Here is a 26,701-nt window from a genome sequence, read left to right on the forward strand (position 1 = left end):
AGGTGTCTTGGAGAACTTTCGAACCTGGGTTCTCATTGTAAAGGTATTTTTCAATGCTATTATTATTATTATTATTATTATTATTATTATTATTATTATTATTATTATTTTTCAGGTCACTGCATGGAATCGAACTCGGAATCTTGGGGTTAGTAGCCCGCACTCTTAACCACTACGCCATATGCCCACAGGCATATGGCAGAGTGGTATTATATTGCACCTGGCTGTTTATATTAATTTTTATATATAATTAAAAGCTTCTCTCAGTTTCCATCTCAAAATTCACTCACAAGGCTTTGGCCAGCCTGGGACTATAGTAGAAGATAGTTGCCCAAGGTGCCATGCAGTGAGATTGGATCCCAAATCATTTGGTTGGGAAGCAAACTCTTTTAGCAACTGTGAAAAAGACAAAATGTAAACAAGGAAAATATAGGAATTGTATAAGAAGCTGAGAGATTTAAAGTGTCAACATTTGAATAGAATAAACTTGAGAAAACGAGTGTGAAAAGATAGAAAATAGCTTTTGACATACTTTTTGAAATGGAAATGATTTCATGCCGAAGAAATTAATCAAATATTTTAATTCATTTATAAAATATAAAACAATTTGTGAGTTCAATTATCTTTTACCTCGCATTCGCAATGGAAACATGGATCTTCTGGCTTTGGTCGAGTTATTTCACCAACATTTTCTGCAGTACACTGTGTAGAAACTGAAAAAGATATTAAAATATGATGGATTACATCAACTTGTTAACATTTTTGTTGAAAAACACTGCTTTTGTTAATAATGAAGAATTTAGTAAAATAACTGTCATTATGAAAATAATGTTTGGAATATTAACATGGAATTTTGATGAAAGGTTTTAATTAAGATTATTTTAAAACAGGAAGTTTGTATCATTAGACCTGGTGGGAGTAGTTTTAGGGTTAGGGTTAGTATCTAAAGATTTAGTATCTAAAGATTTAATTTCTTTTCTACCATTTAACAACAATGGTAAGCAATTTCTAAGAAGATAAAGGTATTGTATGAGGGAAGAGAAGGTAGTTGATGTGGATCAACACTTACAACCAGAACACGTTGGACAGCAAAACCCTGGTTGTGGGTCGACTAACTGAAATTCAGGGCACATTGTCATGTCTGGACAGGATAGACGAGCACATTTCAATTTTCCATTCTGAAATATAATAATAATTAATAATATATAAACACACACACACACACACGTAAAAACATACACATTGTGAAAAGAAGATTGCACAATGCTTGTGCATGAACAACATCAATAATGGCAGTGAAACATGCAAAACACACCACCACTCAGTTTCCTCACTTAATCTTCCCTCCAACCCCTCATTCTCTATCATTGATCTTTCCACCACTTGCAAACTGCTGTAACTGCAGCTGTAACCAAATGATATATATATATATATATATATATATATATAAAAACGTAAAATGAAAACAGAACACAAAGCATTCTGCGGTACACGTGTTTCAAGCTTTATACACAAACTGTCGTTGCATCATTATATGAGCATATAATTCATAGACAGGATGGTTTAAAGCTATCTTCAGCCGCAAACATTTTCAGTCCCAAGATTACATCACAAAGAAAAAAGAAAGAGAAAAAATATATATATATATATATATATATATATATATATATATATACTCTTTACTCTCTTTTACTAGTTTCAGTCATTTGACTGTGGCCATGCTGGAGCACCACCTTTAGTCGAGCAAACTGACCCCTGGACTTATTCTTTGTAAGCCTAGTACTTATTCTATCGGTCTCTTTTGCCGAACTGCTACGTTACGGGAGCGTAAACACACCAGCATCGGTTGTCAAGCGATGTTGGGGGGGGGGGGGTACAAACACGACACACAAACATATACACACACATACATATATATACATATATACGACGGGCTTCTTTCAGTTTTCATTTACCAAATCCACTCACAAGGCTTTGGTTGGCCCGAGACTATAGTAGAAGACACTTGCCCAAGGTGCCATGCAGTGGGACTGAACCCAAAACCATGTGGTTGGTAAGCATATCTCTCTCTTTACTTGTTTCAGTCATTTGACTGCGGCCATGCTGGAGCACTGCCTTTAGTCGAGCAAATCGACCCCGGGATTTATTCTTTGTAAGCCTAATACTTATTCTATCAGTCTCTTTTGCCGAACCGCTAAGTGACGGGGGACATAAACACACCAGCATCGTTTGTCAAGCAATGCTAGGGGGACAAACACAGACACACAAACACACACACACATATATATATATATATACATATATACGACGTGCTTCTTTCAGTTTCCGTCTACCAAATCCACTCACAAGGCTTTGGTCGGCCCGAGGCTATAGTAGAAGACATTTGCCCAAGATGCCACGCAGTGGGACTGAACCCGGAGCCATGTGGTTGGTAAGCAAGCTACTAATCACATAGCCACTCTTGCGCCTATATATATATTAGTATTATAACCTGATTTCATTCAGGTCTACTCGGGCCACATTTTAAAGATGAGAAATTTTGCCCTAGAGGCCACACCTTTCAATTGAGCAAACTCAACGTTGCCGTGCAAACTCCCCACCACTTTTAACATAAGTGTGCAAATTTTCAGGTCAATCCGACCACATTTACCAACACCATTGCTTGCACAACTGCTTGTGAGACAAGGTCCCCCCTTTTCACAAATATATAGTAGATATATATATATATATATATATATATATATATATATATATATATATATATATATATGATGATTATCATCATCAAGTGTTTTAATTTCAAGTTTTGTCCCCGTTAACAGGGGTGGCTGGGTCTACCTCAATGCCATAGCAACCGAGGCAGGCAGGTGCAGCCCACCCCAACCTTTGGACTGACTGGTACCCATTCTCCTCTGCCATCACGAGGCTTTTTTGGAGCTGGATTTCCAACGGGGAGCATGCCTTTGCGTACCCCCAACCTCAGTTTCTAGTCATGAGTGTTCCCGAGACCAAGGCTTCCACCACAATTTAGGAGAGAAATGTATTCACATAGATAATGGCTTACTTGCAGTTAGTGATTCTGTGAAGAAGGAGGCTTGGAAGTGCCACTATCAAAGGTTGCTAAATGTAGAGAATGCATGGGAGAAGGAGAGCCTACCTAATGTGGACCCAGAAGAGAAGCCAACTATCCAAATCGACAGTAGCTTAGTAGATAAAGCAATGAAGGATATGACAACAGAGAAAGCCTCCAGCCCATCAGGTATCACTGCTGAAATCTTAAAATATCTGGCAGAGGGGGATATGACCTAATCCCCTGAATAGTTAATCAGGTTGTCCACAAAGGAGCCGTACCCAATGAATGATGTAGCAGCATTATAGTCAACTGCTACAAATGCAAGGGTGATGACCTACACAGAAATAATTACAGAGGGATCAAATTGCTGGACCAGACGATGAAAGTAGCAGAGTCATAGCTCAATTAATTAGGAAGAGAGTTAGCATAGATGAGATACAATTTGGATTTGTGTCAGAGAGAAGCCCCACCAATGCTATCTCCCTGGTGAGGCAATTGCAGGAGAAATACTTGGCCAAAAATAAACCTATGCATCTGGTTTTTTTGACATGGAGAAAGCCTTTGACAGGGTCCCCTGCTCCCTTATCTGGTGGGCAATTCGGAAGCTGGGATACATGAGTGGTTAGTGATAGCTGTGCCAGCCATGTACAGGGATGCCGTTAGTAAGGTGACAGTCGCTAATGAGTATAGGAAGGAGTTTAGTGTACAAGTAGGAGGCCACCAGGGATTGGTTCTAAGCCCACTCTTGTTTATCCTGGTCCTCCAAGCTATAGTTAAGTAATTTAAGACTGGTTGTCCTTGGGAGTTTCTCTATGCTGATGACTTTGTTCTTATTGCTGAATCAGTACCAGAACTACAGTAGAAATTTCAGGTATGGAAGCACAGACTGGAATCAAAGGGCCTTAAAGTTAATTTAGGAAAACAGACAAATTGCAAATGCCTTCAAGGAGATGGCCCTGCTCGATACGTAAAATAAGTGTCGGGAGAAACTCCATAAGGTGCACACCCAGTGCAAGCTATGGACACATAAGAGGTGCAGCAGTATCACGGGAAGACTAACAGAGAAAGTAGTCTTTACATGTGGCAGATGTAGTCTTTACGTGTGGCAGATGTGCAGGGACATTAAACACCAGGAATGTACAGAAAATAGACTCCTTCAAATGTTGAGGGTGGGGCTGTCTTTAGAAGTAGCAGACAGTTTCTGTTACTTAGGAGACCAAGTTAGTAGTGAGGGAGATTGTTCTGAAAGCATAGCTGCTAGAATAAGAATAGGCCAGGTGAAGTTCAGAGAGCTTGCTACCTCTGTTGGTAATGAAAGACCTCTCTGTCAGAGTGAAAGGCAGATTGTATCATGCTTGTGTATGAACAGCTCTGCTGCATGGCAGTGAGACATGGGTTGTGACTACTGAGGACATGCGAAGGCTTGAAAGAAACGAAGCCAGCACACTCCAATGGATGGGTAATGTCAGTGTGCATGTGTAACAGTGTGACTTGAGAGGAAAACAAGGTATATGAGGCATCAGATGTAGCGTGCAAGAGAGAAAACTGTGTTGGTATGGCCATGTAATGTGTATGAATGAAGACAGTTGCATCAAGAGGTGCCAATCTCTAATTGTAGAGGGAACATGTGGAAGAGGTAGACCCAGGAAGACATTAGACAAAGTGATAAGAAAGGATCTACAGATGCTGGGACTCAGAAAAAGGATGACAAGGGAGTGAGATTCCTGGTACTTTGCTGTGCTTGAAAAGACACCTCAAGTTAAATAAAAAGCATTGTAGTATTTGCATACAGGTTGTTCCCTGCAACCCTCTCCAGCTGAGCATTCCTTGCAGGCTTATGGGTGCTGGTGCCATGTAAACATACCCATGCTGGTGCCGTGTAAAAGTACCCAGTACACTCTGTAAAGGAGCATTAGGAAAGGCATCCAACCATAGAAACCAAACCAAAACAGATGTGGAACCTGAGCAGCTCTTCAGCTGGTCAGCTCCTGTCAAAACCATCCAACCTACGCCAGCCTGGAAAACAGATGGATAATGGTGATGATGAGGATGATGATGATGAGGATGATACTACTACTACTACTACTGATAGCAACCTTCACTACACTGCTGATATAAGCATACATACATACATGCAAGATGATGAAACAGGAAGAGATTCAATGGGGAGATATCATTTGGAGGGAGAGTGGTGGGGGATGCAGCAAGTGTTGAGTATGGGTGGGGGAAGGGGATTGTTGGGAAGATGGGTTGTGGGGGAGGTTTATTAGGGGAAAGAGTGTGTGTGTGGTGGGGAGGGGGAGCATGGACATAGGGGACATGCAATTATGGTCTTTATTTTACTTAGGTAGACAGGTCAGTAAATCCCCAATTCTTTTGATCCTTTGCTATCTCCTTTGAGATGCTCAATATCTAATCATCGTTTCTAACCACTTCCTCCCAAGTCTTCCTGTACCTTCTCCCTCCAGATTTAGAGATCAGCACAGATGTTTGATGATGATGATGATGATAGTTATGGCTCCTTTCAGTTTCCATTTATAAAATTCACTCATAACACTTTGGTTCACTCAAGATTATATTAGAAAAGGATGCAGAATTGTGGGGCTGAATCTGAAAGCACATGGTTGGGAGACAGGCTTCTTAACCACACAACCATACATTGTCTATATTTGTCCATATATCTATCTACATATATCATCATCATCATCATCATCACCAGAGCTGGCAAGCTGGGGAACTGCACCAGACTCCAATCTGATTTGGCATAGTTTCTATGACCTTCCTAATGCCAACCACTATACAGAATGTGCTGGGTGCCTTTATGTGGCACCATATGGGTGTCTTTATGTAGTCCCACATGGGGACTTGATGAATGGGTGAGTGGAACAATGGATGAATAAATAGAGGTAGGTATATAGAACATGCATGCAATAAAATATTGCAGTGCTGCCATCTAGTGGACAGTGACATAGGATTTGACAAGAAGGGAGGTTCCATATTATAAATGTTGGCCAAAGAAAACATTACAGAAGCTAAGGATTCCTTTTGATTATTTGAGAAATCAGAGACTTACCTCACAAGTGCAAGGTTCACAGGGGTCACTATTCAAATTGAACTGGGCTCCTTCTTGGTAAGTAATGCCCTGATGGGTGCAGCCTTAAAAAAAATATATTTCATGAATTTCACAAGCGATTAATAAGAAATTTTTGTCTCAGTCTAAGGCCATATTTCTGTCAGTTGATTTGACTTGTGGTGTTGTAGGGATTTTTAGACAGGGATTGAAACAATATCCAAGTTGACAGGATCAGAACTCAAATGCTGTAGCACTGAAACAGATATTCTAGGACATATGCGTGTATGTGCGTGTGTTTATATATCATCATCATCATCTTTTAATAATGCTGGTATGGGTTGGATGGTTTGACCAGGGTTAGCAAGCTGAGGAGCTGCACCAGACTCCAGTCTGATTTGGCATGGTTTCTACGACAGGATGCCCTTCCTAATGCTAACCACCCTGAGAGTGTAATGGGTGCTTTTATGTACCACTGGCATGGGTGCCATTTGCATGACACCAGTATCTGCCAAGACTACAATTTCACTTGGCTTCATGGGTCTTCTTCTCAAGCACGGCATAATGCCAAAGGTCTCAGTCTTTTGTCATTGCCACTATGAGGCTCAACGTGTAAAGAGTGGTTTTTACATGCCACAGCACAGGTGTCAGGTGACATGACACTAGCATCAGGCTCATTGCCTCCATCAGGCCCAACACTCAACAGGTGCTTTTTACATGCCAATGGCATTGGCCACATTGCCTCTGTGAAGCCCAACATTCGAATGGTGCTTTTTACATCCCAATTGCATGCATCTCCTCTTGCTAATCTGAGGAAGAACTCACTGGATACTGGTTACATTCCTGAGAACTTTCAGTTCCAGTTTGTTGTCCCAGTTTTCAAAAAGGGAAACAAGTCCCTAACAGTGAACTACCGGCCAACCTCACTCACCTCTCATGTCATCAAGGTATTTGAGAGGGTGGTGAGATCACGGATAACCCACTTTCTTGAAAGCAACAGACTGCTGAACCCCAACCAACATGGGTTCTGTAATGGAAGGAACTGCCTAACGCAGCTCCTGCATCACCTTGATGACATTTTGAGAGCTTTGGGAGAGGGCTCCAACACCGATGTCATCTACCTTGATTTCAGCAAGGCCTTTGAAAAACACTATCCAACATTGGTGCCACTGGAAAGTTACTACAATGGATCAAGTGTTTCCTGACAGGCAGAACCCAACACGTGGAGTCAAAGGAGTAAAATCAAACCCAGTCAAAGTCTGCAGTGGTATTCCACAAGGCACTGTGTCGGGCCCACTCCTTTTCATCATCTATATCAATGACACCATCAAGTACAGCAACATAAAAATCTTTGCAGATGATTCCAGGATCCAGAAGGTCATCAATGAAGTGGGTGACCGGGCATGCCTTCAGTCACCCAATGAGCAGAAAAGAATAATATGCTGCTAAACGAGGACAAATTTGAGTTAATCCACTTCAGAAAAGAGGACACCTTGAAACTCCCACACTCCCTTCCTTCAGGTGAAACTCTCATGGCATCCAACAACATCAGGGACTTGGGAGAAATTGTGGACAACAACATAAGCTGGGCCACTCATATAAACAGCAATGTTGACATGGCCTGCAGAATGTGCTCCAGAACTTTCCAGTCGGGAGATATCCACACCATTATCCTTCTCTTCTCTACTTTTGCCCAACCCCACCTTGAATACTGTTGTCCACTGTGGTCTCCTTACATGAAACAAAGCATGATGAAAACTGAAGCACCTCAAAGGTCAATTACAAAAAGAGATAGATGGCATGACAGGCCTTGACTTTTGAAGTTGACTAGAAAAGCTCAAGCCTTATTCTCTCCACTGCTACTGTGAGCACTACAACATCTGCATGATGTGGAAAATATTCTATCAGCATTACCCAAATGATGTTAGCATCACCTTCAAGATACATCCAAGACTTGGGCCCTGTCCTATCTGCCCACAACAAAAATCATAATCGCATCATATAACAACAATATGGCACAATCATTTCACCTCAATTGGCCCCACTCTTTTAACATTACACCAAAACACAAAGCAGGAATAGACCCCATAAAGTTCAAGAAGTCTTGGGACAAATTCCTACAAAAACTTTCAGGTAAACCTCCTACACCAGAATATGGCTCCAAAAACAATAACTCACTCCTTGAGTGTGCCATGTTGTCTGTGTGTGTGTATAAGTAACTCAGTGCATGTGTGGAGTGGGAATGCATATGAGTGTGTGAGGGTGTGGGAGTGTGCATGGTGGTGTGTGTAAGGGTGCTCGTATAGTGGTGTGGTGATGCTATTGAAGAGTGTGCATGGATAATGGTGTGTATGAAGCAGAAAGGTGTTTGTGGGTGTGTATGATGTGAGTAATGAGTTGAATAGTGTGTATGAGTGTTTGTATAGTAGTGTCATCTGGTGAGGGTACTGAGGTAGGTGGTGTGCAGGTGTATGAGTGGAGGGGGAGGGGCAGTTGAAAGAGAAAGGTGTGTGGGAATTTGTGTGGGATTGGTGTTAGATGAAGAGAGGTGGTGAGTTGGGAACATAAAGGGCAAAGGAATGAAGGGAGAAGATTAGTTCCTGTTCATGGTGAAGGAGGGAGTCTGGGTGGCCCCTGTGCAGAGATAATCCAAATACACAGATGTTGTTGCAAATGACCAGTGGAGTGGAAGTGGTGTGAGGCCAGTGTGTCACTGCCGAGTCTGGTGTCTTGGAGGTGCTCAGCAAACCAGTCAACCAAGCAGCATCCCATCTGACCAATGTACAAGGAAGGAGAGAGAGAGAGAGAGAGAGAGAGAGAGCAGGAGATGCAGTAGATAACATTACTGGAAGTGTAGGTAAAGGAGTTGGTGATATGATAGGGGGAGGTGGTGGGTGCCAGTGAGGATAGTTGGAGAGGTAGGAGCAGGTGCAACAGCATAGGTGAGAGAAGGAGCCAGGTTGGGAGGCAGGAGTAGGGAAGAAACTGTGAACCAGGAGGTCATGCAGGTTATGGGCTCGTTTAAAGGAGGGAAGGAGTATGTTAGGGAAAATATGTAAGGTGGCAGGGTCGAATTGGAGTCGAAGGAAGGCTCAGAGAATGGTGCACTGAAGGGGTAGTGTGGAGGAGTGGTGAAGGGGAAAGGGAGGCAGGTAAGGGTGGGGCATGTGCAAGGAGAGAGAGCAGAGGCACGATCAATTGATTGTGCCCAAGCAGGGGCAGTGTGGATAATGGTGAGGGAATGTCCATGTAAGGTGAAGTGGTGAGTCGAGACTGGGTCCCAAAGTCATGGTCATCCTTGCAGAACCAGTGTAGATGGAGGAATTGAGAGTAGGGGATCGAGAGAGCTTGGTGTGAGTAAGGTGGGAGGAGGAGAAATTGAAATAGGAGTATGAATCTGTGTGCTTGTAGTGGATGGAATGTGTCTGTGTATAATATATATATATCATACACACACAAAATAAGCAGTAAGAAATTTTGTGCCCTTTCACATAGGAAGGGAGGGTGGTGTGACTGCCTCCCTTAATCCCAACCTGTTATGGTTCTGGTGAATTTCCCGACATAGGGAGATGAAATCAGGGCATTCAATGCAATATTCCATCATATTGCTTTAATAATTACATCATTTATCAATTATATGTTTACAGTATAATTACATAAGGATGAAAAGTTGCAGTTTTTGTGCCTTCTGGTTGGTATTGAACATTAACAATTTTAACAACACAAGACTAAATGATTTCTGCACAGCTCCTACAGACAAAAATTAAGCTGAGAATACTAATTGCCTTACTTGGACACACAGGACAACATTGATCTTGTTCTTCAACATAATTGGAACATGGCACGATACACTGGAGTTCTGAACATGTCACTGAACCATCATGGCAGGTACAAGAGGTGCAGGAGTCATCATCTGAGAACCACATTGCTCCATTCTTGTAAGTACGGTCCTTGTAAGTGCATTCTGGAAAACAAATACAATGACAGTAAATCCAGGACTTAGATATCATTCAACTTGCTTTTAGGGGTTAACAGATGGCTTCAGAGAACAGTTTTGAAAAAGAAATGCCTTTACCTTGACACTGAGCACAACATTGTCCTGGTAATCTTTCTGCCAAGGGACAATTAAGTGGAGGGCAGCTTTCTTTAATACAAATCACATTACCATCCTGAAATTGTAGCATTTAGAAAATGTAAACTGAGAATAGCAAATTAAAATTTTTAAAGTTACTTTTTCTTCTTTCTCAACAGTTCTTCCATTTACATTCTTGCAAAACGGAACTACTTTAGCCCAGAGTTTCTTCATTTCTATCCACAACCATTTCCAGGAGTTTGAAGAATGTGGAACCAATGAGAGAGAGAGAGAGAGAGAGAGAGATAGAGAGAGAGAGAGACAGACAGACAGACAAACAGACAGACAGACACAGAGAGAGAGAGAGAGTGTGTGTGTGTGTGTGTGTGTCTTCTAAACTGTTACAGTGTCAGTATTTTCAACTGAAGTAAGACAATAGGGTAAGAGTAAAATTATTATTATTATGATCCCATATGAAACTATGTAAGTTATTCACTAACCTTGCTAGAAACTCCTGAAGTTACAAAAGACTGAGCAAAGAACCATTGTATTAACAACAGTGAAATAAATAACACTTCAAAAATATTTCAAACTGAAACACACCCTGCATGTACAGGTCTGGCAGGCATCTTTCTTGAAGCTGTGGCCATTGGATACAGAGTTGCCTTCGTAGACACAGTCATAACACACATCGCAACAATTATTATTGGAAGGATGAGTACAGGTCACAGGATTACACTGTAGCGAGGAACAGTTAACGTAGCCAGCCTAAAAGACAAGATGTACAATTATAATGAAGCCAAGAGAAAGTTACGTTGCATTTTATATTAGAAAAAACAATGTTGTGAAAAGTTAAAAGTAATTTATTAAAGTTAATTTGTAATGTGAAAAAAGAAACAGTAGCTTCAGGTCAAAACTACTTCCAACAAATCTCATCATTTTCATGTTTACTTTTCCTTGCTTGTTTGGATGAGACAAAATCCATTGAAACAGATTGTTTTTTGGCCAAATGCTCTTACTGTCCCCAACTTTCACCTGTTTCCAAGTAAGGTAATATTTCCCAATGGCTGGACATGTTTTCATGGAACATTAGAAATGAAGGCCATCAATTTATGATGGTGATACTCATTTATAAATGTCACACAATGCCAAGAGAAGGAAACACAAATGCACTCACACACAAATATACAACAGGCTTCTATCAGTTTCTGTCTACCAAATCCACTTACAGAACCTTGGTTGACCTTAAGCTATACTAAAAGATACTTGCCCAAGGTTCCACACAGTGGGACTAAACCCAAAACTATGTGGTTGGGAAACAAACTTCTTTACTACACAACCACATCTGTGCCTAGAATCTATGATACAAAAAAATATAATCACACAACAGTAAAATAGATTTGAATCATTTTGCAACTGAATAGAATAGGATTATATTAAAGAAAGGCTTTTATACTTAATAGTTTTTTTTTTTTCATAATTTAATAAAAACTATGAAAAACATAATATCTCATCCTATTTATGGACACTAATGAAGAAATTAAATATGTTTTAAGTTACTAACAAGACAGGTACATTCTTTGCACTGGTCTGAGGCATCAGCAAAGTTTTCACCATTTTCATAAACTTGTCCATTATATTCACAAGCATCTAGAAGATAAAATTTTTTAAATATGTAATGAGTAAAGATGCAAGCATTTATATCATTTGTCAATACTGTTTTTACATGTAAGTCTTTTCATCAGAATAGAAAAATAAAGTCTGTAAAGGCATACAAACAGCCATGACAGGAAAATATGTATGTACAGTCCAAAAGGTGTTGTGTGATTTTTCATTGATGTAAACATAAAACCTAAGTTCCAGGTTTATTGAAAAGGTGAAATGATACAATGTGACATTAAGCCTTTCTCAAAATTATTAACAATGTAAGTTACACAAAATAAGTGAACTTTGAAGCAGTTGCCATTTTAAAGTATATTGCCTAGAGAAAACTTCCATTGCAATTTGACTGAAAAACATCCACAGTTGTTTAATCACTAATCAACTTACATCTATTTATCATATTACCTTTGCTATTTTGCCGCTCTTCACCCCTTCCTTTTCTGCACTGTTAGTCGTTTCCTACTCCCGCCAACTTCCCTTCAACTTATAAGTATCATTAACAACCTTCACTACACCCACACCCTTGATCCCACCAAATTTTTACAGCTGTCACCTACTCTTCCCCACTAATCATCTATCACTTATATTCCCCACAATATAACTAAGACACTTCGTCTTAGTTATATTCATCCTTTACGTGCAAAAGGTTAAGCATTTTAGCAGCTGACACTTGATTTGAAGGAGAGAAGGGTGAGGACTTGCTTCAATTCTGGTGGAAACAGTTGAAGTGAGTGAAAATCCATTCCATTCTCAAGTGAAAGGAACTCAAACATCGTCATTTCTTTATGACTCAGAAACAAAGGCTTATAGAATAGCATCACATCTCTTCTTCAAGATCTAAGAATTTCAAGAACCAGAATGGTGCAGAAAGTCATGGTAACCATTCTGGTGGACGACAAGGTCATTATTCTCCATTTCCTGGAACATAGAAATGGAGAACAAACCAATAACCAGTACTTCTTAGTTTTAGGTCTGGTACCAATTCTATTGATGTTTTGCTGAACCTCTAGTTTATGAGGATGTAAACAAACTAACACCAGTTGTAAAGCTATGGGGAAGACAAACTCATATAAATACATGTCATGTAAAGATATACAGATATATACATTACAGGCTTCCACACAGTTTCCATCTACTGAATCCACTCACAAGACATTGGATGGTCTAGGACTATAGAAGACGCCCAAAGTGTCACACAATAGAACTGAACTCAAAACCAAATGCTTCCAAATCAAGCCTCTTAGCCACACAGCCATGTCGTATTATCCCCAAAATCTCAAATTCGGATCCTTCTAGTTATATAACATCTTCCTTTACACAACTTGTTTTTGTTTTCTTTTAGGATTTACCCAGTTACTGAAAAATATCTCCTTTCACTTCCATGCAAAATCACTCTAACACTTAATACATACATCTAAGTTTGCAGAATTACCATCATCATTTAACATCTAGTTTCCATGCCTGGCACAACTGAATTACATAGCATGGAGAAAATAAACACATGTAACATGGCTGTAAAATGGTACATTTGACATTTGTGTTAAGCAGGTGACTCGACCAAATGGTCAGGTATTGGAGACTCAACTTTGTTGTTAAAATTATTACCTCTCATTACTTTATAACGTCATAGATTGTGATTTAGCTTACCTACAAAACAAAAAGTTTCAACCAGTTATTCTTCACTTTATTTTTTATCTTTGAAATCATTATCATCATGATTCCAACATCCATTTTCCCATGCTTGCATGGGTGAGATGGAATTTACTGAGGTAAATTTTCTATGGCTGGATGTCCTTCCTGTCACCAACCCTCACCTGGTTTCAAGCAAGATAATACTTCTCCACAGCCAGATGTTTTCACAGAAAATTGGAAATTATTGACACTGCTTTTATGACAATGACACTCATTTACAACTAATATGTAATGTCAAGACTAGGTGGCATACACACACACACACACACACACACACACATATATATATGTGTGTGTGTATCATCATCATCATCATCATCATCGTTTAACGTCCGCAATTCCATGCTAGCATGGGTTGGACGATTTAACTGAGGACTGGTGAACCAGGTGGCTACACCAAGCTCCAATCTGATTTGGCAGAGTTTCTACAGCTGGATGCCCTTTCTAATGCCAGCCACTCCGAGAGTGTAGTGGGTGCTTTTACGGGCCACCGGCACGAAAGCCAGTCAGGCGGTACTGGCAACGGTCATGCTCAAAATGGTGTATTTTACATGCCACTTGCACAGGAGCCAGTCCAGCAGCACTGGCAACGATCTCACTCGAATGTCTTTACACATGCCACCGGCACAAGTTCCAGGGCACAGGTGCCATCACGATTTCGCTTTTGCTTGCCTCAACAGGTCTTTGCAAGCCGAGTTTCGTGTCCAATGAAGGAGATGACATTGGCATGGGTGCCAGCCATCAAATTTAGTTCGATTTCACTTGCCTCAACAGGTCTTCGCAAGCAGAGTTTAGTGTCCAACGTAGGAAGATACGCATCCTGGCAGAGGCCTTGGATTTAGGTCTCACTTGGCTTGCCGTGTCTTCTCACGCACAGCATATATATATATATATATATATATATATATACACATATATATGTATCACACAGTGGGGTTGAATCTGAAACAATGTGGTTAGGAAGCAAACTTCTTAACCATACAACAATATAATAAATGATAACCTTATTTTTAAAAAAATGAAAACCTTTAAATCAGTTTGTGTCATATTTATTAAGAATACTTCTTACCTGGGCAAGCAGGACAACACTGACCAGCCACTCTTATTGGGTTATCACAGTCAGGTTGGGCACATGACATCCTGTGGCAACTAACATTCCCATCCTGCAATACAACTAATAAGTTTGTTAGTAAAATGTTTAGAATAGTTGTCTAGACATTTGCTTCTAACTATGGAGTTAGCTTGTGCAGCAGAGCATTTCCCTCGTACACACATCCTCTCTCTCTCTTTCTCACACACACAAACCAGGCTTCTAGCTGCCAAAATAATGTCATGTAATAACATTGAGAGGTCACAGCTTTGGTACCATGGACATGTGATTAGAATGTTGAAGGAAAAAAGTCATGAGAGGGATTCTTCAAGCTGATCCAACTGGCATGAGATGTAGGGGTAGACTAAGAATGAGATGATTGGATTGGACAATATCCATAGTCTCCATTGGTCATGCTTAGCAATCCAGCTACAGAGTGGTTGCTTCTGACAGGACCCTATGGAGGAGGGGCCTGAAGACTCCAGGCCAGCAATCTTCCCATGGATAGTGAGTGGAGAACATGGATGGAGATGTATCGAAATGAACCAACTCTGCAAGCCAAGCTAAGTCAAGAAGAGGATTGTACATAATTCTCTCCATGAGTGAAACAAAATGACAAAGTAATTTAACATAATCTCAACAGATAGAAACAATCATAAGGGAGAATGGGGACAGGTACTATCCTTTTTTTTTCATTTGTTTTACTTGTTTCAGTCATCTGACTGCAGCCATGCTGGAGCACCACCTTTAGTTGAACAAATCGACCCCAGGACTTATTCTTTGTAAGCCTAGTACTTATTCTATCGGTCTCTTTTGCTAAACCACTAAGTTATGGGGACATAAACAGACCAACATCGGTTGTGAAGTGGTGGTGGGGAGACAAACACAGACATGCAAATACATACATACACACACACACACACTCACATATATGAGTGTGTGTGTGTATACAACAGGCTCAAAGTGAAGTAAAATATGAGAAGAGATAAAAAGAATTGCATTGAGAAATTATGTCAGATCATTCATAAATAATACTGATAACATAGTTTGGTACAACTTGTTACCCAATCCGGTCGTCAACAACCCTCCCCACCAGACAAACATGGTTTGTCTGGTGGGGAGGGTCGTTAGAAACCGAACAAGACAAAAACAAGATTTGTCAAAAGTTGGATGAACCCAACAGAGGGAAATTGGGGGGGGGGGGGAGCATACTTTAGCTTTTGTTAAAGTATGTCTCTGGGAGAAAGCACTAATGTATCCACAGTTACACCAGTGGTACGACTGGGTGGGCAGTTTGGGCTTGGCAGATTTGAAGATAAGGAGAACTCAGAGTATAAACCCTGACTGCCTGTGAATGGCTGTAAAGATGCAAAGGATATGAGAGTTAAGACCAACAGTAAAATAAGTTTGCAGGTTGTGAAGGAAAAGTGGGGTAATTGTGTCTGAAAATTCTCACCTTGAGCCATTAAAATGAGAACACTCACTCATCGTAGACAAATTAGCAAATAAATGGGTGGGGGTGGGGGGAGGGGATTGTTACCATTATGACAAGAATGCTTTTTTTTTTATCAAATGACAAATTTCCTGAGCAGATGCAGAGCTTATATCAATACTCCTCTGAGCCATTTTGATACCAACCCACCAGAGACTGGTTTTATGAGACAAACTTGTTGCTTTTAAAGTGACTTGAATTTAAACCAGCCATCAAAATGTCATGTTAGTTTATTTTCCAAACACTAGTTTCATAAATAACAAAGATATCAAACAGTTAATTCTTTCGTTTCAAATATCAGCTTCATAATGACAAAACTATTTTACTAAATTCTTTATTTTCAAAATTAATTCAAACTAAATTCAACCTAATCCATTCTTTTAAAGAGACTGCATTCCAGCAACCCTGCACTCTTCCCTCAGGCGAAACCTTGTGGCATCCAGCACTGCTAGGGGCCTGGGTGCTACTGCTGACAACAAAATAAGCTGGAGTGTTCACATAAACAGCAAAGTCGACCAAAGGCTTGCAGGGTGTACTCCTCTATCCTCAGGACTTTCTGGTCTTGAGACGCCCCTACCATTATTCTACTTTTGCTCATCCCCACCTTGAATACTGTTGTTTGCTGTGGTCCCCCCACAAGGTACAAAATATTATGAAAATTGAAGCTCCCCAGAGATCAATCGCAAAAAACATAGAAGGCATGACAAGCCTTGATTATTGGGATCGACTCAAAAAACTCAGGCTTTGCTCCCTCCAATGTTGCCGTGAGTGCTATATCATCAGTATGATGCGGAAAATATTCCATCATCATTGCCCAAATGATATAGGTATCATCTTTAAAATTCATCCAAGGCTTGGCCCCCATGCTATCCATCCACTACACAAATCAGGTTTGTTTCGTATCCCAACACTACAACAGAACTATTTCACCTCAACTGGCCCTGCTCTCTTCAACATCGTGCCAGCCTACATAAAGAAGCATTCAAAAGGTCCCTAGATGATTACCTCCAACAAATACCAGACAAACCACCCACACCTGGGGTGGTTGTAACTGGAAGGTCTTTCTGAGTGAATATATGAGAAACTAAAAGAATAGATCCTTTGTTTTTCCATGTGTGTAACAAGTCAATGAGATGCAGGACTCAGTCAGAAAATGAGTTCACATCCAGACAACTCCTAGTGACCTCTGTCACAGGTAATAATTGTTTACTGCTGTAATCAACAAGAAAGGTTTTGGAGGAGGGAACAGGTGAGCACTCCAGTGTAACCCTTTTTAAATCACTAAAATCTATTATTGAAATTCCAGTGGAATAGAGGATATTAATTATATATAAGATAAGTGAAAAACTTTATATTCTTTTTTCAGGATTCAGAAATGTTTGAAATGAAAGTAATTTACTTCAAAAGAAATATAATAACAAACTGGTTAAATAAGAAAAAAATAAAACAAAACAATATTGAAAGGTTAAAATGTACCAACCTCACATAAACACTCTCCACACATATCTTGAGGATCAGTAAAATTACTAAGATTCAGCCATTCCTGACCTCCATACATGCAGTTAAAGCACTCCGGACAACAGTCACGGATCACAGGATTGGTGCAAGTGCTCAGTTGAGGGCAGGATTTTGAGTGGCATTCAAAAGAACCATTCTGTTTAGAAACACATGGTGGCATAGTGCAGTGCAAAATATTGAAAGAAAACACAAAACATGGCAACAGATATCTTACAATACAGAAAAGGGAGAAAAAAATGAAGAAAATTGTTGTTGCATAAAAACAGACAAACTCAGATAGAAAAATGTAATTGCTGCAAATGTCATTGTGATAACTGCATACAGAAATGTGCATGAGAAAATTAACACCATTAATTAGGCAGAGACGAAAACTTGTGTGTGTGCAATTCATGCCAATGTTTGAAATGGATTCGGAATGTATGTGTAGTGACATGATGCGTGCTATAACATGTGCAGTGTATTGCAGTATGTATGAATATTGATGTGTGCACAGTGAAGTATTTGTAATAGCATATGGGGAGTGGTGTGAGTGTGTAGAGACATATGTGCAGCAAAAGAACAAAGCAGAAGAGAGGGAAGAAGACGAGGAACAGGGAGAGGAGGAGCAACATATTTGTGTTATGGATGTATGGTGACAAAGTTTGACAGAAGCACAATTCAAACTAAAAAAACTGTATTTATATAAATGTAAAATGATATCAACCGAGTAACTTTTCCTAACTCTTCATTTCTCTATCAGAAATTTGTGTAAAGCATATATGGGTTAAAGTTTTGGTAACAGAAAGTAATTCTTCCGAGTCAACCATTCTAGTTCAATTCCATATAGATGTACACTGTCAGGTAACAAACATCAATTAAAAAACAAAACTAGTACAGGTGGCCATGTTGATAAGGTAGTTAAATACAAAGATCTGTAGTTCAATTTCCACCTTTGTACATGGTCAGGACATAGGTTTAGTTCATCTGGCATGGTAGGTAGAGTTCACCACTGCCAGGAGCAAAATCTTTTTGTTAGCTCACAATGATGAGTTCGGGTCCTATTATGAGACCTGAAGAAACCCATCAAGGAACTGCAGCAGTGACCAGCCTTAGACTCAAGTCTACATTTTTTGTATATCAAATCTGGGTTTTGGTCTTATTCTGATTGTCACTTGAATCTGATAGGTGGCCACCAAAAATATATTTTACATTAAAACTCATTTGTGCAGACACCCAGCCCCAGATTCATATTGAGATCTACAGCAAAGATCTGTGTACAACAGTAACAAAACTGAAACCCCAAGCATTTGTTCTTTAGCATTTCAAAGATAATGTCTGAGCTTCAAGTGTAAGGAGAAATAGCAATATAAGCAATTTTAAATGCAAGCATTTAAATGAAACTCTGAAATATTTTAGAATTGTACTTCTATGGCAGTGATTTGAGCTGAGACCATATGTTGAAACTAAAGCAATTACATCATATTAGTCATTCATAAACATATAAAAACCTGTTGACTTCATTTAATCATTCAGTGATTAGGTTGCAGATTGTATGACAAAAATGTGACACTAAATAATAAATGATTAAGTGAAGTTGACAGTTTTTGTGTGGTTTTGAATGGCTAACATGTTTTTAAAAAAACATAACCTAAACAGCAGCATTGGGTTCTAAATGTAAATAGAACTGAAATCAATTAATTAAAAGTTACACTGTTAATAATTATTAATAAAATTATCAATCCAAATACACAAATTCTTATCCAAAATTCTGAATTTTTTTCACAGTGGCCATCTACACACCAAAGCTCACATTTGGCACCAACTTTACTGAATGTTTTACTGAGAAATAAAAGTCCACTAATAATTTTATGGTCAGTCTTTATCCCACATCCTTTACCAGTTTATTTCAATACAAATAAACAACAATACATCATTTAAAGTCTTTATTTATTTTCACTCAATGTGAATATTCATAATGCAAATAAACAATATTGTGTGATACTTTCACTGAGCTGTGTTTAAGTACCTTTGCTAGGCATGTCATATGTACATGTCCTTGTTTTTTGTGCAGTTTTACATTATCCTAAACTAACCAGTGATATTTTCCTCATAATTACAGTAAGTTGGTAAAAAACATTTAATTGCCCTACTAGGGTCTGCTTAACAATACACTGATAAGTGTAAACTAATGGGCACAAAACTTAAAGTTCAACCTATGATCAAGACATATATGAATCAGAGTTTTCTTTTAAAAGTTAGAATGTTGACCTAAGCTATTTCCTGGGAACCATGACTAATAATCAAGGATATACTAGGGTCATCTTAAAGGATGGGCACATTGGGCAGTTGCCCAGGCGCCCGACAGGTCTATGGGCCCAATTCTGACCTATGCATGTTGTGGTTTGCTGTCAATAAATAAATGCTATAGAGAGCAGTGCATTAATTTGCCAAGGGGCCTGAAATGCTGCCCTTGGATATACCTTATTAATATACTGCAAGGCTATCTCCAAAATCTGAAAAAGTCAGAAGACTGGAATATGCCTGGTGCCAAGTGTTTGGGATAAGAGGTTGTTTACTTGTATCTATTCATCAATTCCAAGGTAGAAAAATGTGGAAATAGGAAATATTTTTGAATTTCTTGAAGAAGCAAATCTTGAATATCTTAAAGAAGAAAATGGGTGACATATATATATCAAGTGATTTCTGCATATAACATGCATACTGTGTGTGATGTTGTTTGAAGATTATCGAGTGAGTGGTGATAACATGCAGAAAGTGTGAAGATAAAGTAATCCCAGATTTGATATAATAACCAAGTGCTCATGAAGGCTATACCAGAGGTAAACAGAATCAACAGTCTTATGAAATACAAGCATTTTTACAACCTTCATAGGTCTCAATGAAACTACTTGTGCAAGGAATAAAGAAATAACAATTGATTGGTGAATGTTATATGAAAATTATTGTGACTTAAAAGGTGTGTGTATGTGTGTGTGTGTGTATTTTGCATGTAAACTAATATAGAAATTTGCCTGTCTATTTTATACCTCTGATCCTCACACTGAAGAACATTTGCAAATCTCTTACCTTCAGCTACTTCTTTTGCTATGTACACCTGACGCCTAGCTGCCGTTCTGGCTACCTGATATAATTCTATGCTTCCACCATTTTTCCAGTCTTTCCAGGACTGTCATTTTGCTTTTATAGCACTATCAACCTCCTTGCTCCACTACCATGTCATCCTTGGTCTAGCTGGGACTCTGCACCAACCACAGATTTCATCCATAGTTCCAGTAGATTGTCCCGCAGGAACTTCCAACTGTCCTCTAAGCTATTTGTACCCAACTCTTCCTCTCTTTTGTCAGAAGCTTCCATTAATAAGTCTCTAAATTCTTATCTGTTGGCTGAGTTATTTAGCTTCCATGGTCTTCTTTCCGAGGAGTCACAAACCAAACATTTTAAACATACAACTACAATATAATTGAAGTTGTAATACTTCATTGTTTTAACCTGATGTAAACGTTTCTGAAGCTTCTTCTCAGTTATAATTTATATTTGCTATACAGCTACATGTTTTATTCAGAGTGAAAGGCAGATTGTATGATGCATGCGTGCAAACTGTCATGCTTCGCGGCAGTGAAACATGGGCCGTGACTGCTGAAGACATACGTAGGCTCGAAAGAAATGAAGCTAGCATGATCCGCTGGATGTGTAATGTCAGTGTGCACACATGACAGAGTGTAAGTGCCCTGAGAGAAATGTTGGAGAGAATTGGAAGCATAGGAAGTGGTGTGCAAGAGAAACGTTTGTGTTGGTATGGTCGTGTACTACGGATGGATGAGGAGAGATGTGTGAAGAAGTGCCACTCCCAAACAGTTGAAGGAATCCGGGGTAGAGGTAGACCCAGGAAGACATGGGATGAGGTGGTCAAACATGACCTCCAAATATTGGGCCTCACAGAGGCAACGATGAAAGACCGAGACCTCTGGAGATATGCTGTGACTGAGAAAACCAGGCAAATAAAGTGAGTTCCACAGCTGTAACCTCCACCAGTGTCGCATAACCAGCCCATTCAAAAGTATCTTGAATCGTGGAGCGACATGCCATGCTTGAGGAGACCTATTGAGTCAAGTACATCAACATCAGCAATATCAAAATCAAATCAAATGGAAATTGTAGTTGTGAGCCCTGTGCCGGTGGCACGTAAAAAGCACCATCCAAACGTGGCCGATGCCAGAGTCGCTTCGACTGGCTTCCATGCCGGTGGCACGTAAAGACCACTATCCAATTGTAGTTGATACCAGCCCCCTCTGGCCCCTCTGCCAGTGGCACATAAAAAAGCACCCACTACACTTTCAGAGTGGTTAGCATAAGGAAGGGCATCCAGCTGTAGAAACACTGCCAGATCAGATTGGGGCCTGGTGCAACCTTCTAGCTTCCCAGACCCCAGTCGAACCATCCAACCCATGCCAGCATGGAAAACGGATGTTAAACAATGATGATGAGGATGATGATAGGTAGTCTACCAAAATATACACATAATTAACAACAGAGAAGCTGATGAGGCCTAGCTAGGTTGAACTAGATATCTTTCAATTGTTAGATTATTATAATATTTCTAAAGGTTATCAGCTCAAAACTCCTTTAGAGGAAGATTAAAAGTAGTAACCATAGACTGGTACCAAAATTCAATAATCTTCTGTTGAAAAAATGTAAAATTGTTAATGAGAATCTTGGTTGGCTTTAATGGAAGAGCCATATTTAGATTTGCGTCAAACTAGCTGTAATGTCTACTGAATATGTAATAAGATGGAAGAGAAAAACATAAAACTAAAATGTTTGTTTCAATTAATTTGAGGTTTAAAAAGAATTGACAAGAAAATTGTAAAGAAAAGACAAGAATAGTGGTGAAAGAAAACAAATGGAAACATTGATGGTGCTGCTGTTCTATAAGAGAACTATTTGACTCCAAACTCAAATATCACAGAAATTCAAACAGATTCAGATTTTAGAAATGACAAACCAAGGCCACTGCAAGAAAGCAGAGAAGATTTTAATGAAAGGGCTTCAAAATAAAAGCTGTCCTACCTGACATTTGCAAACACGACATGGATTATCATCTCCAATTTGTTGTTGTTTTCCATTTGGTATTATCTCACCATTTACAAAGCAGTCATCACACACAGAACAACATTTCTTTTTGACTGGATGTGAACATCTTGTGGCAGGGCAGTCCTTTGCAACGCAATACAAATCACCATTATGGCATTCACAGATTTTACATTGTACTTCATCCAAAACTTGACCACCATTGCTGACAACATATGTTGCATTCCATTTACAGTCAGAGCATTCCTGACAGCAGTTTCGAGACACAGGATGAGAGCAAGTCACTTCCTTGCAACCCTTTCCGGTACAACGGAGATCACCTGATTGACAGACACACAGCTGGCATTCGTCGTCTTTGTGCTGGATAGTTCTGCCATTTTGAATGACCTGAAGAAGCATGACATGGCAATTAGAATGTATGGTGTGTCTGTTTGGGTGTATGTACGTGAGTATTTCTATATACCAATATTCACACACATACACACGTTTATATACTGTATCTAAGTGCACATACATAATAGTGGTATACATGATTAAATATTCATAAATATATATCCTTTCCATTTTTACTTTTTTTCCAGTTTAGCATGAGTTGGATAGTTTCACTTCCCATCACATGGTTTTGAGGAGTTTGGTCCCACTGCACTTTGGGCAAGTGTCTTCTACTATAGCCCTGGGCCAATCAAAGCCTTGTAAGTGGATTTAATAGGCAGAAACTGAAACAAAACTACCATATATGCTTTTGTGTGTGTGTGTGTGTGTGTGTGTGTGTCCCCTTCATATCACTTGATAGTTATAAGCAAAGATTGAGAAGGATGGGTTGGTAATGTTTGTAATAATGTTAAAAACCACATTAAATAGAACTATCAAATATATTGATCATATTGTTATACTTCAACGCACATCAAAAACACAAAGTACCTGATTATTATAGACACAATCTTCACAAACAGGACAGCAGTCAATAATATTCGGGTTCTGACACTGAACTTGTGGACATTGCCTTTCCTGACAATTGATGTTTCCATCTATACAGATACATCTCTGACACAGGTTGATTGGATCTCGGAAGACCATGTTGTTACCATATTCAGTTCCATTATATGAACAGTCGTGGCATTCCTGTAATAATAATAATAAAAAGAATAGAAGCAATAAATGCAAAAGCAGTACCCGTGAATCAGATATGGAGTTGGAATTGTAGACTGGACCAAAAACGACACAGAAACTTGACAGAAAAACTAGAAAGCTGTTGACAATGTATGGAGTCCACCATCTGAAAGGTGATATCAACTGGCTGTACCTGAAGAATGACCAGGGTGGAAGAGGCTTAATTGCTGTGGGAGAGTGTGTACAGATGGAAAGAAAAAACCTAGTAGAATATTTACAGACAGCACAGAGAAATTATGTAAGACAGTGAATAAGGAACAGTTGATCAAGTGTGGAATAGGAGAAAAGGACAAGAATGAAATTCAAAGAGAGCATGTTGGACAGATTGAAGAGAAGACTCTGCACAGTCAGTTTTGGAGAGCCACTGAAGTTGTATGTGGAACAAAATTCTGGGCTGGGTTTAAATGGATGGCAAAGGGAACAGTTAAAGAGCCATAAAGAGGAAAGGGTAGATGGGCACATCAGGAATAGTGTTGGTGAATTTTGGGAAGTATAGAATTTTTGAAGAATACAGTATCCTGACAGCTAACAACGGACATGATAACTGAAAACTTCTCCAGCCAGGTTTAAGCAGGGAAGCAACCTCAAACATATAAATGTAGGGAGCTGAATATGCAAATATATTCGACAAATCAATTTGAATATGTTGCATAATGTATGAATTGTGTTTTACTCGCAACCAAATCATAATTATAGCACAGCATACTAGTCTAAGGTTTAGGCCATTCAACATACAACTTCCATTTCAAAGAAAGTAATTAATTTAAAGAGCTATTTGCGACATTCTACCAATTTATCCTTTTGATACCAACCCACCTGAAACCACACCTGGTTCTATATTACAAGCTTCTTGTTTTTAAGTGATCTAAATTAAAAGTTTCCAACAAAATTTCATGTTAATTAATGTTTCAAACACCCGATAAATAATGACACAGTTATTTTACGACATTTTTCGTTATTTTTAAAATTAACTGGAACAAAGACAGTGCTTTTCATTAAAAATTTGGCAACAAAAAGGTAAATAATGACGACATCATTATTTTCAAAATCAATTGAAATAAATGTAGTGTATTCCATCAGAAATGTAGTAACAAAAGTGTTAAACAAACTGTGTAGAATCTACTTTACAGTAAATGAAATGTTTTTTAGAAAATACAGATTAAAATTCCTTAAAACAAAATACCTTGCAACAGTGTTTCTTAGCAGGATGAGTACATTCGACCTCAGGACATTTCTCAACGGTGCAGTGAATATTTCCATCAAGACATTGGCATATTTGACAACTGTCGGTTTCGTGAGCAAACCTCTGTTGGTTCTTTAAAGTTCTACCTTCATAAAGACAGTCAGTACAAACTGGACAGCAAGAATTAATAACTGGGTTATTACAGGTGACTGGCTGACATTCTTTCTGAGTACATCTCACTCTGCCTTCAATACATTCACAAATTTGACACTCGTCAGCCGGATGGGCAAACATTTGCCGATCCTGAATCTCATGACCATCAAAATTACAACCAGCACATTTAGGACAACAAGTATTTTGTTTTGAAGGATGAGTGCATGAAACTGGGGGACACTGACTTGTCTGACATCTCACTGATCCTTTCTCACAGTGACAAGTTTCACAGGGATTCTCTGGGTTGGCAAATACTTTGCTATCCCCATAGGTCTGTGAAAGGTAGTTGCAATTCTGGCAAGACTGACAGCATTCTCCAGGCTCTTGGTTGGGATGAGTGCAGTGCAAAGTTGGACAGAATTTTTTATTACATACAACTGTGCCCTCTTGACATTGGCAAGTGCTGCAAGTGTCTTGTGGGTCCTGAAAGACTTCTTTATTTTGGAAGTTGTTTCCAGAGAATGTGCAATCTGTAAAACAAAGTGAACAAAGCATAAATAATATTTCTTATCATCATCATCATTTAACATCCATTGCCCAAGCTGGCATGAGTTGGATGGTTTGACAGGAGCTGGTAAAGTTGGGAAGCTGCACCAGACTCCATTCCGATAAGGCATGGTTTCTAAAGCTGGATGCCCTTCCTAGTGCCAACCATTTTACAGAGTGTGGACTGGGTGCTTCTTCTGTGGCATTGCATGAACACTTTTACATAGCGCCGTATAGGCACATTTATGTGGCACCACATGGGTGATTTTACATGGTGCCACACAGGTGCTTTACACCACCAAAGGGACCAGTGCTGTGAAGTGCAGGTCTTCTTGACTACAGCAAGGTGCCAGACATCCCAGTCCTTTGTCATCTCGCCTGAAAGGTTTGGTATACTGAGGTTGTTCTTCAGTATTTCATCCCATGTCTTCCTGGGTCTCACACACACACACTCCAACAATACTCTCAACTCTTCCTTAACCAGGAATGTCACTCCCCCACCTCACCAGATCATCCATGCTCTAATCCCTTTCTCCTAGCTCACAGCCCCTTCCTCACTCTCAATCTTTATTTACCTTTTTAACATGAGAGTGATGGATCTACACCTCACCCACCCACTCACTCTTTTATCCTGCCTCCTCCTCCACTATCACAACAAATCTCTTCCTCTCATTATACTTCATCAACTCACCTAGAATCATCCCCTTCCCCCTCCCCCTCTCTCCCTACCTCCTTCCCCCCTCTCTCTTTCTCCTTGTTTCAGTAAGTCAGTTCTTTAGTTTTCCTGTTTACAAGGCCACCTCCCTAGTGCTGGTGTCACAAAAGAAAAAGCATCCAATACTTTGGATGTAAAGTAGTTGACATCAGGAATGGCATCTAAGACATAAAAATA

At 39.4% G+C, this 26,701-nt stretch overlaps 1 protein-coding gene across 7 annotated transcripts in view; it reads right to left on the reverse strand.

Annotated features, from left to right (window-relative positions):
• LOC106883525 (kielin/chordin-like protein) overlaps positions 1–26,701 on the reverse strand; it is a 145,770-nt gene that overhangs the window by 24,506 nt on the left and 94,563 nt on the right. For 5 of the 7 annotated variants that reach the window (XR_008263765.2, XM_089348426.1, XM_052966684.2 and 2 more), the window contains 12 exons: positions 25,111–25,793; positions 23,679–23,879; positions 22,737–23,144; positions 17,632–17,805; positions 14,639–14,732; positions 11,780–11,865; positions 10,819–10,983; positions 10,219–10,312; positions 9,934–10,107; positions 6,147–6,229; positions 1,070–1,178; positions 631–713 (listed from right to left, as the gene is read on the reverse strand). Coding sequence is in view for 5 of the 7 variants with exons in the window: in XM_089348426.1 (XP_089204552.1) it covers positions 631–713; positions 1,070–1,178; positions 6,147–6,229; positions 9,934–10,107; positions 10,219–10,312; positions 10,819–10,983; positions 11,780–11,865; positions 14,639–14,732; positions 17,632–17,805; positions 22,737–23,144; positions 23,679–23,879; positions 25,111–25,793 (2,354 nt within the window). In the remaining 2 variants the exon portion in view is untranslated. Of the gene's footprint in view, positions 1–630; positions 714–1,069; positions 1,179–6,146; positions 6,230–9,933; positions 10,108–10,218; positions 10,313–10,818; positions 10,984–11,779; positions 11,866–14,638; positions 14,744–17,631; positions 17,806–22,736; positions 23,145–23,678; positions 23,880–25,110; positions 25,794–26,701 lie in introns of all 7 variants that reach the window. The other 2 variants (XR_008263766.2, XM_052966686.2) reach the window with 2 other exon arrangements.

This window comes from Octopus bimaculoides, chromosome 3 (genome assembly GCF_046866305.1).
Source record: "Octopus bimaculoides isolate indiv1 chromosome 3, ASM4686630v1, whole genome shotgun sequence".
In the NCBI taxonomy this organism is placed as follows: domain Eukaryota; kingdom Metazoa; phylum Mollusca; class Cephalopoda; order Octopoda; family Octopodidae; genus Octopus; species Octopus bimaculoides.